Source organism: Oreochromis aureus, linkage group 9 (genome assembly GCF_013358895.1).
Source record: "Oreochromis aureus strain Israel breed Guangdong linkage group 9, ZZ_aureus, whole genome shotgun sequence".
NCBI classification, from domain to species: Eukaryota; Metazoa; Chordata; class Actinopteri; order Cichliformes; family Cichlidae; genus Oreochromis; species Oreochromis aureus.
The window spans coordinates 15664580-15676590 of record NC_052950.1 but is presented as its reverse complement, the minus strand read 5'-3'; the positions used below and the strand labels follow the sequence as shown (position 1 = coordinate 15676590).

Here is a 12011-nt window from a genome sequence, read left to right as displayed (position 1 = left end):
GTGGTCACAGAAACTGAGCTGTGTGTAATGAAATCGTCAAAACTCGGTAAAATTGACCTTCCACAAAGTGTCTGTGAAAGAGTTGGACTGTATTTAACACAATGGGGGATGCAACAGATGCAGTCATGTTAAGAGAAGCTATCAAAAGGATGTTGGGCAAAAGATGAAGAAAACCTCAGCAGGGCACTGTGCTGACATTTTCAACCAAAGAGCACACTGAGCATGTAAAATGGAAAAGAGCTCCAGAAAGATATGTCGGCGCATGATCATGGAAATAGTTAAATGGCCATTTGTACTCTGAATACCAAGTTTAAAACGCACACGCAGTTTTAGATGATAAGGTGAAATTTAAATGATAGATGTGGGAAACGGGGTCATTAAGGTATGAGCAAAAACTTAAATTACTTTAAATCAAACATAATGGACTTTAAAGATCAAGCAGATTTGTCTCAATACAAGACACCCACTTACTTGAAAGACTATTTACAATTTTTATTTGCTGTAGGTTTTCTAGCGTAAATCGTTTTTGCAGGTTGTATTTAAGCATTTATGGAAGGCGTGAAAGTGTGAATCATCATCTCTCTACGCTGGTACCTATTCATATTTTCAGCTGTGCATTGACAGATGATGAAATGGTTGTCAAATATACATACCTATAGAAATAATGCCAGTATATTTGCATTATAAAGAAGCGCAACTGTAAATAACAGCAGCCTCTGTTCAAATCTAAGGATACTTTTCTGACAAGTAGAAGAAGGCTTACACACAGTTTGATTTTCTCCGTGCTCGCCTTTCGTTGCAAAAGAAAAAACACCAGTTGACAGTTTTGTCAGTGCCATGTCATCAGAAAACGACAGCCATTAGAAAATTAACAAAGCAAAGAAGGAACAAGGCGCAGAAGAAGACGGGCAGTGAGTTGGTTGGACACTATTATAACAACAAGACGAAGATTGGTCATCCTACAAAATGTTTATCCACCTTGTCTCTATGGTTTGGAAATGAACAGATGGCCTTGACTAACTAAATATTTTGTCAAGTTGGGAAAGCGATGTTTACTTTTACATAGAAATGTTTGTCTCTTCCTCACGGTGAGAAATGCAGTTTATTAATTTCAGTTCTCGGTATCGGCAGATGCCTTAAGCTGAGGATCAGCATGCTCCTAATGACCAATCACAAGTTAAAGTGGCTCAGAGTGGTCGGGTAGATCCTGGATTAGTGCCATAGCCCTGAAGATAGCCCTTTTCGCCTACAACAGTCCTATGCTGTAATGTTTCAAACCAGAACTACTTTGACATCTTATGTCCCAAAAAAGGTTAAAGCAGGCATTACAGTGCAACTTAGTTTCATGTATGTTTTGCTTTACATGTTAGGATAATAATTCAGTAATATTGTTGATTATTTATCACTTAATTTAGACGCTGATAACATTTCATATTTTCAAAACTTTTACTAGTTTTGTATTTTTATTTATTTGTAAACATGGCAACACTGTTGCACTCATAGTGGTCAGTACACCACTTTGGTGCAGAGTAAAATGTCTCAGGACCTTTTTAGATGGACGTAACTGAAAAATTTAAGATTTTCTCTCTGGTAACAAATCAAACCAAAGAAACACGTGTTAAAATGTGATCTAGTCACACTGGAATGCAGAGTCATGGCAAAGGGAAACACTGTATCGTCTAAAAACTGAATTAGGTTCATTTTCAGATAATATAGAGTTGCACCCAGTAGTGCAAGTTAAAAAGTCCACGATTAGTTTCTAACAATAAAAATTGAAAAAGCTGAGACTTCCTCACCTCGCACAGCTAACTATACTTGGAGTGAGATGGGTGTGAATGTTTCATAAACCTCTTTGCGAGCAATTCAGATCCTCATCCGTTTTATCTTGTGAGCTTTTTAGACAGCAGAAGGCCCCAAGAAGTAGTCTTCATACAAAATATGCAATGTATGATAAAACTGCAATAATTCACTACTATGTTAGCTAAAGTGTCAGTGAAGTTATTGAACAGAAACATGACCGTTATGGCAGTGTGGGAAATTGAAGACGTTTGCTACATCAATATAGACCCTGAGAAGATGATTTGTAGTCCTCCTGCAAAAGACTTTGATTTATTTCTGTCGTTTTCAAAAGTCTGCCATGCCGTGGCACTCTGATTTATGGCAGTAAAGTATGTGAACACTGATATCTGCAGATTCCTCTTGGACAGAGTAGATCGAGAGGCTGTGACACATGACTGTGTAGAGGACAGTGTAGTCGGTTTGCAGCCTGGGAGTGAATTAAACAGGATGCCTGCGTTGTCTTCGTAGGGGACTGTATCTCCTCATAGCTTCCAACACCTTGTTCTTCAGTGAGTGGAATGCAGTGTGTGTGTGTGTGTGTGTGTGTGTGTGTGTGTGTGTGTGTGTGTGTGTGTGTGTGTGTGTGTGTGTGTGTGTGTGTGTGTGTGTGTGTGTGTGTGTGTGTGTGTGTGTGTGTGTGTGTGTGTGTGTGTGTGTGTGTGTGTGTGTGTGTGTGTGTGTGTGTGTGTGTAGCAGGGTAACTCTCCCACAGTGCTGAACAGAAATCAATTAGCGTGGTGAATGTGTGGGTAGTGAGTCCCCCTCAGCCCCTTTGTCACGATGTGTGAAACAGCTGCTACCACTGAATACTTACACGTCACACAGTAACACACATTTATACACACGCGCACACACACACACACCGAGGGCTGAACAGCAGTGGACACAGCACACACAGCAGGGCAATGAAGAGGGGTAATATTGTGTAATTAAGGATTCCTTTCAGGCCGAGGGAGAGTTCAAATAGAGCTGTTTGTCTGGGCAGATAGAGTGAAAGCTCTGTACCTCTGTGTGTGTGTGTGTGTGTGTGTGTGTGTGTGTGTGTGTGTACGGATATACGTACATATGTGTTGGCGTCTTTAGCTCCAACCACAGAGACATTAATCATTAGTGAAATTACCTTCTGCTCCCCACCTCACCCCCACCATTATCAATAAACCAGCACCCTGAGAATGGGCAAACACTTGTTCACTACCTCTCTCTCATACACACACACACACACACACACACACACACACACACGCAGCCATCATTCCCTCTTCTCATCCCCGCTGTCTTTGGCAAAATGAGAGATTCGCTTGTTTCCTGAACCACCCAATTCTTCTTTTTCTTTTTTTTTTCTCTTTTTTTTTTAACCCCTCCCATCTAACCACCGTTACCATGGCATTTAACAAATTATTGCAATTACCCTCGTCATGCGGGTCGCCCCTGGAAACGGGCTGAGGGGCAAGAGAAGAAAGGGGGAGGGAGAGAGAGAAAGGGTGAATGAAGACCAGAGAAGGTGATAATCCTGTTTTGAACAAAAGGTCAAATTGTTGAATAGAGAAGCTTTGATTAAGCGGAGGAGGTACAAAGTGGAACCGTTTGAGCTCTTTTCACTATATGTGTGTGTGTGTCTGTGTGAGAGAGTGCGTGTCTGTGAAGTAGACAGATTTTTAGGTCTATTCACTTTAGAGCTGGAAGTGTTGACTGCCAAAGCACAAAAAACAGTTAGAGGTCTTTCTGCGTGTGTGTGTGTGTGTGTGTGTGTGTGTGTGTGTGTGTGTGTGTGTGTGTGTGTGTGTGTGTGTGTGTGTGTGTGTGTGTGTGTGTGTGTGTGTGTGTGTGTGTGTGTGTGTGTGTGTGTGTGTGTGTGTGTGTGGCAGGTGGATTCCTCTGCTGCAGAAGTCACATCAGAGAGGCTTCTCCACTTATACAGTACAACAATGGAGCTCAAATTATCTCATTAATCAATTATTTGATTTACAAAACATCAATTATCAATAGTTTTTTTTGGGTTGTTTTTGTTTTTTAGATGTGAATGTTTGCTCTCTGAGAGTAGAATAAGAACAGCGCTGGAAAAACTACTTTAAACTGGCTTTTTTTACTCTTTACTTCACTGTAAGGTAAACTGCAGTTTTAAAAGAAATGATCAAACTGGAAATGTATACAGGATTTGAAACTGTAATGATTTACAGAGAAGTATAGAAATGGCACCTAATTGAGTTTATTGGACCTTGTTGTTCCTGGAAGAGTGCCATAATATCAGATTGACTGATAATCTATCAACTTCTCTGAACATATAACCAGTGCAGGTTTATCCATAATGATGGTGCTGTGTAAGCCCTGAGCAGCACACAGCCTTACATGTGGTCTGCATCAGTGTGTAGTGGTGGATTCCTCACTAACGCATTGCCTGGGTGAGCCATCAGAGCAGAGGATCGAGACTTAAAAAAGGGGCGTGGCTTCTCAGCAGGAGTCTACAGTATAGAAGTAATGTAAGAAACAAATCTAATTTTATTGTCAGTTTTAGCCACAACTGAATTAATTGAATCAAAATCGTCAAACCTCTACTTTAATTGCCCTCCCCAAGCTGTATTTAAAATGGCTCAGTAGCTGCACTTTAAAGGGTTATCTATAACTTTGCAGGCCACTCGATCAGTTATTTATGGAATATTATCAGTGGATTATTCAAACTGAACATTGTTTATAGCATTGCTTACTGAAATAAATAAACATGGAGATGATGAGGGAAGGTTTATGAACTACAGCGTCGAGTGTGATGTTGAATTCTCAGAGCCTAAATTATAAGAATGTAACAAAGCGGAGGGTTTCGGATGAGATAAATGTGTTTTAAAAATAAAAAAACAAACAAAGAAGAAGCTGCAGAGGAAGGGTACATTTCGCGGTGGGCCCTGTCGTGGCCTGGTCTTGCCTCTATTTGGTTAAATTATGTGGAACTCATTTGACGTCTGCATTCAGTGTGTCAGGTATCCACTGCTGTAATTATGCAATTATGAGCCTTTATTCTCGCGTCCGACTGTACACCCCCGCCCACCCTCGCTCTTGCAATATGCCTCAATTAGACTGTTTTTTTTTTTTTTTATCCTTCTTTGGTCCTGATGTGCTTCTTGTTTTCAGTCGTTTCTATGTGGCTCGCAGGTCTGCCGCACTTAATCTTAACTTAATTTTTTATTTCCTTCGGTATGTGGCTTGTATGTGGACGGGTTTTTGGGGTCACAGCGGCAGAGCAGAAGGGCATTGTGGGTTCCTCCTTTGAACCTCCTCGGTCTTTGATGTGTGCCTTGTTAATTCATTTTAATTCATGTGAATGGACGCCAATGAATATGTTTGTACGCACACTGAATGTTTGTGTGCCAGTGAATCAGGCCCATGGGAACAGCAGTGTGTGCCAAGGCTTGTGTCATAAGAAGTACACAAAAAAAGACGGCGCTACAGCCTCCCACTCTCATACTCCTTATCTCCCACCTCCATGAACTATTGTCCTGCGTGTGTCTTTATCAGACATGGTGAAGCAGTCTCATTTCCCATGATGCCTAGCTCTTTGCACAAGAACAGCAGAGGTGTTTGGATAATTAGTCCTGGTGCTGGGTATTGTGGGTAAAGCTGTGAACTCTGGGACTTTCTAATTGATTTGGGACATATGTGTGTGTTTGGTTTTCATTTAAAAGAGATTGGCCAAATTTCTCTCTGTTTGTATGTGTGTGTGTTTGTGTGTGTGTGTAGCCTGTTTGTGTAGACGACATGTCTACACCTTCATCTCCTGTTTGGGGGAGAAAAAACATGCAATTTTTTTTCTAAAAAAATGAATCTTTTTCTGGTATTCATGTTGAACACAATAAATAAATTTGCTGAATTTTGTTGATGTGGTGAGGTGTACATGAGGTTACTGGAAATGTGTGCAGTTGCAGAAGAATAGTTGGGTTAGATGTATTTGTCTCTGGTTTGATCTAGTTCAATAAATTGTTAAATTAAGTGAATGAGGATGGAGGAACATACACTCATTAGCCACTTTGTTAGGTGCACTTGTTCAACAGCTCATCGGTACAGATATCTAGTCAGGACAGTGCATTTAGGTTTGAAGACGTGGTCAAAGTGACCCGCTGAAGTTCAAAGCGGGCATCAGAATGGGGAAGAAAGGTGATTTTTAAGTGACTTTGGACATGACATGGTCTGAGTATTTCAGAAACTGCTAATCTACTGGGATTTTCCCACATAATCATCTCTAGAGTTTTAAAGAGGATGGCCTCAAAAAGAGAAATTATCCAGTGAGCGAAAATGAATTGAAGAGGTCAGAGGAGAATGGAGCGGACTGCTTCAAATTGACAGAAAGGCAACAGTAACTCCAACCACTTTTTACAACTAAGATATGCAGAAGAGCATCTCTTGTCAGCTAAGAACAGGAAACCGAGGCTGCAGCTCAGTGTGATCGGTGAATATTGGAAAAAGTTGACTGAACGTGGGTCTCAAGTTTTCCTGTGACATTCAGATGGTCGGATTTGCCATGAACATAAAAGTTGGATCAATCCTTCTTTATATCAATGGTTCAGCCTATGGGGGATATTTTCTTGGCACACCATAGTTATCTTATTAACAGCTGACTATCTTTCAAATGCCACAAGCTACCCGAGTATTCTTGCTGACCATCTCTTTATGTTCAGTGTACCCATCTCCATGGCTCCACAGTCAGCAGATCTCAATTCTGCAGAGCACCTTTGGGATGTGGTGGTACAAGAGAGAAATCATGGATGTGCAACTACTAAATCTGCAGCAACTCTCTGATGCTATCATGTCATTATGGAACAAAATCTCTGAGAGATGTTTCAAGTATCTTGTTGAATCAATGCCATGAAGAATTCGGACTGTTCTGAAGGCAGAAACCTGGTTTTAGGTACTAGCAAGGTGTAACTAATAAAGCGGCCACTGAGGATGGCTCTATAGCAGTCCAACTCCTAAACTGACCTGCCACTGAAAATATTTAGTACATTATGAAAATTAAAATGGGACAAATTTTGCAATTAGTGATCCATAATGTGATGCTTTTTGGTCAGAAATTCCTGACATGAAATACTCGTCTCATATAAATGTCATAGCATCACAACTTCATTGGAACCCGGTGAAGTCCAAATTGCATAAAGAAACAGTGGCTGAACTGAAGTGCTGTTCATTTGTACTGGGTGGCTCAGTGGGGTGGAGTGGGCGGTCTGCCAGGCACATGGTTGGTAGTTTGATCCACAGCTCCTCCAGCCTGCATGCCTGGGTAACATACTAAACCCCAAAGTGCTCCACTGGTGGAAGTGTGTGATAGAAAGTGTTTAAATTCATAGAATGAAGAGATGTATGAATGTGGGTGTGGGCGTAAATGGGTAAATGTGAAGTAATAACTGGATTGAGTGCTCAGTTAGAGTAGAAAAACATTATGTAAGTACCAGTCCATTTACCATTACAGTATTGTTCGCTGATGGATTACTATAGAAACATCCTAAAGATGGTTTTGTGTGCTTCCCCCCCCCCCCTCATTTTGCAGGAGAAATGCATCCTTAAAGCCAAACCTGCTTTTTACAATAACCTTCAAAAACCTGACAGATTATTAAAGGGACCCATACAGGGGAAAAAGTTGTTCATATAAGGTTAAATCAGCTGTAAAGAAAATAATCCTCACCATTTCTTTTGGTTGCTGCTTTTCAAAACTGATCAGTAGACAAAGGCGAACCTAAAAATCAATCGGAGCTACCCTGTGTGTGTGTGTGCATGTGTGGTGGGTGAAGGGGGGTGGTATTGATAGGCAGACAGGTGCAGCGTTTTGAAGGGGTTTATTTTGAGTGAATGGGGAGAACGAAGGCTAGCTGGATGTAGGAAAGGAGCAAAGGCGTTGATGGCGGTGGGTCTTATGCTCTGTCATTAGTTGGGCATTAACCCCCTCCCCTTTAAACCGCCTTTAGTAATGACAGGGCATAAGAAGCAGAAAGGGGAGGAGTGATCTGGAAGAATATGGGGAGATTGAGAGGGTTAGCCCACAGCACCTGCCCAGGGTCACTACCTCACTCCAGGAGGTCCTAACTACTGCCGTTTTGGCTGTCTGCTGCTCTGCCTGTATGACAGAGCAGGACCCTGACACACAGCAGCTGAAGATACATCGAAATGTAAAGAAAAGGAAACATGAAAAGGCAGAATGTGAAGTCAGTAAACTTCTTTTTTTTTCATGCAGTTTTTTTGTTGTATTTTACAAATCCTATTTGCAGTGCATTTCTTGTCAGATTGTTGTGCAAAATTAGAGCAGCTAAATGGAAACAACAATTTTCAGCAAAATTTCCTCATTACCAGAAACAGTTTTTAAAAGCACCTCAAGACAACAAGTTTTTTTTCTTCTCCCCAATTTTTTAAGAACACCTTTAGCAACAAAATAAGTGGCAAATCAACACAATTTATAAATGAGTAATGACATTGGATGCTTTGAATGTGTTTTCTGTGTTCATCTGTTTGATGGAAATGTACATTAATTCATGTGTTTTGACATATTTTCATCAAGAATCCTTTAAACATGATTTCTAATCACTGTTGCGGTAGAACTTCAGAGTATAATAAATGCCTTAAAAATTGAATCTTAAAACTTATTTTTTTAAAAATTATTTTTTTTAAATGTTGGTTTTGTTTTGTTTTTCCTTTGTGTTTTTCTCTCTGTCAAAGCAGCAAGTTGACATTTTCATCCAAAAACTTCACAAAAAATTTAACTAACAAGCAACAAATCGCAACATTTGGAAAACTTTGTGTGTTTGCAGCTGTTTCACAGCTGGCCGAACTAAGCTAGTTTCATGTGTCATAGGGCTGGTTGATGTGCGAGGACCAGGCCTGTCAGAACAGGACCAGACGTTTGCCCATCGCCTTCTCCCGGCATGGACCCATCTGCCCCGCCTGCAGCAGGGCGACACTCAGACCCGAGGTAACGCACCCGCAAACATCAGAGTTCACACTGGCACACACGTGGCGTTGCATTCCCATTGGCTTAAAAGAAATATATCCCAGGCTGAGTTAAATCTCCACAGCAGCATGGGTTGTTGCATTCTGTGGGTCTTTTCCAGTTGATGGTGCTATGGAGCTGCAATATCCGCTCTCATATGTGCTGTGCATTTCTGCTCATTAGCGTCACATTTCCTCAAATATACACTCTGATAAAACCAATCTTCTACTTTGTGGTGTAGCTTCTGTGTGTGTGCGCGACTGTGTTTCAGTGCACATGTGTGCCACTCTGTCTGTGTTTGGAAGGCACTAAGAGCTTGGATGGTAGTTTAGCCATTAAAAGCATCTGTCTGTCCAGCTCTGGTAGCCGCCTTATGAACACTTTGTTAGTTTGACCACTGGATTTAAAAGAAACACTCTCCCTTTCAATTTGAGCGTGACAGTTCAATCTGCTTTTTGTCTTTTCTGTCTCTGTCCCATTCTTACCATTCCTGTCTCAAGCCTTTGCCTTAACTCTCTCCTGTCAATTCTTTTTCTTTCTTTCGTTTTTTTTAACCATGCATGCTCTGCTCCTTTCTGTCCCACCCCACCCCCCCACCCCCCACCGGCTGCTTTGCTGTGTCTGGCTCTGTGGCGACAGGTTGTAAACCAGAAGGCCAATTTCTGCTGTCACTGTAGCCACTTAGGCAGCCATTGCTGTGCCTGAGGGCCGTGGCACTTTAAACTGTGGGCTGAATAAAACATTTAACTCTCTGTGCTCGTTCATGCACCCTTTCTCTACTTTAAAAACTGCAGCCTGTCTTCATTTTACTTCACGGTTTGACTCCACAGACTTGGCCTTTTTATCTAAATCCATGGGTTGCTGATGATGAAGACAGATGTAAGCAGTTTTGTGTAAAAGTCAGGATGAATACTCAGAAGATATTATTGATACCAGTGCAAGCATTCTCCACCGGGTCTGTGAGGATTTTCTGTGTGGGGAAGAACATCAGGTTTTCAGGTTTTCATCGCTCAGTAATATTTGCATGTGACTCAGGTGTTCAAAATTTTTGTTTGGCAATGTGCAACTGTCAGGAAAACATGCCAGCATTGCTAAAAGGAACTGATAAGCCTGGAGCCATACGCTTCCAATAAACCGGACAACTTGGAACAGGTTTTCATCTGAAGCTTGTTCTTAATTCCATCCCTGCTTGCAAGGTGCTTTGCATACATTTAAAATTGTTGAAAGAAATGTTATTCTTGTTTCAAATTCAAACATTAGATAAGACAACATGTGTGGAGATCAGGCTTGGCATTTTCTTTTAAGAACAAGGAGTAAAAATTTGCAGCATCATTTGATTAAAGTTTATTTAAATGTTTTTTAGCTTCTTAACTACAATACAAATACTCCTGTTATATTCAGACAGAGGTTATAAATGGCAAAGTGAGGAATCAAAGGGTTAAGATTACATTCTTTTATTTTTGAATATCCCACCTGCTTTCCTCATCGTCATTCCATCCATCAGAGTGTGAATGTATGTGAATGATAGAAAAGTGTATGAAAAAGTGCTTGAATGTGTGAATAAAGCATGTTGTATAAAGCGCTTTGAGTGCTTGGGTAAAGTAGAAAAGCGCCGTATGAGAACCAGAGAAACCAGTCCATTTACCGTTTTACTGTTTCATGACTCAAATGTTTTTACTGAGATAGTCGTGTTTCAAAAAAAGAAGTCACTTTGCTGACTGTGTCTACCAAGTTTGCCATACGCAATACAATGCTGTGCAAAAGTCATGCGCCACAACTATTTTTGTTCTGTTTCCAAGGAACCCGACTGTCATTTTTAAAGTGGTCTTTAGGAATAGTTCTCCAGATTTCCTGATTACTTTTCCTTTGTAATTTGGCTGTTTTTTGCACGTATTTTCAGTCCTGTCCTTGTGCAGTACATCCATCCATCCTTTCTCTTCCCCTTATTCCCCTTATTCAGGGTTGTGGGTGGGTGGACTGTTGCAGTCACACCTATGGGCAATTTAGAATCACCAATTAACCTAGCCCCACTAAGTGCATGTGTTTGGACTGTGGGAGGAAGCTAAGAGAAAAGGCTGAGGTATTCTATTTTGCACAATTACTGAACTGAAAATCAGTGGCAACAGGCCTTATGGAGTGATGAACCCACATTTGAAATTTTTGATATGTCATGAAGAAGGTCAGGAGAGGAATACAACAGTGAGTGTCTACAACCATCTGTATAAGGTGGAGGCTTTGTGGTTTGGGGGAATTATGAATACAGAAAAGTACCATCAGATTTGGATCCACCATGTGGAAAACATCTGATTGGCAACAGCTTCATTTTCCAGCATCTAAGTGACCCCAAACGCTCTACCAATGCCATAAAAAGCATAGCTGGATAGAAAAATCACTCAAGACTTTTCAACAGTATTGCATTTCTTTCCCCTGACTGTAATGTGCAAAGACCCATCCCTGCTTTGACTCTGATTGGCCTTTCTAACCAGCCATGTAATTTGAAGGCTAACTAAGCAACAAGCCACAAATCAGAAGCAGGATATGGGCAGATTACATTATTGTCTTAATTAAATAAAAGACTGTAGAAGTTTCCACACATTGCAGGTGAATAACAAACGAATAATTTTGGACACTGACATGAAACTGATCTATTGCTTTAGTTGTCTGTTGAGGGATTTGAACCTTGATGGAGGCGCTGTGTGCAAAATGCCAACTTTTACTCTTTCTGTGGCTCACGTCTGTATCACTACCGACTGCTGCTACAGTGTGAGGCTGGAATAAACAGACGTGACACATGGGGTAGACATGATGTAGCAAGTATTAGAGCAGTAATTGTTTTACAGTGTAGTTGTTTCTGTGATGTTCAGATTTTGGCACCTCTTCTTGTCCTGGTTTTCCCACTCACAAATATTTTAGACAAGTGGAGGTGCGACAGAAATTTGCCACGTCTGGTCGAAATATAACACATTACACGTGGGAATAAACTTGACTGTTTTTATGATGTTGAACCACTTTTTAAAGATGGCATTGCTGCAGAGTTTAGTCTGTTTTTCTTCTTGTGTGTAAGTAAACAGATTCATTAGACTAATATTAAAAATACTTTTTATTTTCTTATGAATTCATCTCGGAATCCCTTCGCAAGTACGTCACTGAGTCTTTATTGGCCTTTAGTGTGCTAGCTTCAACATTACAGCTCTTTAAATACCTTGTTAGCACA

General features: G+C 40.8%; 1 protein-coding gene across 2 annotated transcripts in view; it reads left to right on the top strand.

The window, feature by feature from the left end:
• Positions 1-12011, top strand: part of pola1 (polymerase (DNA directed), alpha 1) — a 56264-nt gene that overhangs the window by 28472 nt on the left and 15781 nt on the right. For both annotated transcript variants that reach the window (XM_031750047.2, XM_031750046.2), the window contains exon 35: positions 8663-8779. In XM_031750047.2, the coding sequence (XP_031605907.2) occupies positions 8663-8779 (117 nt within the window). The remainder of the gene's footprint in view (positions 1-8662; positions 8780-12011) is intronic.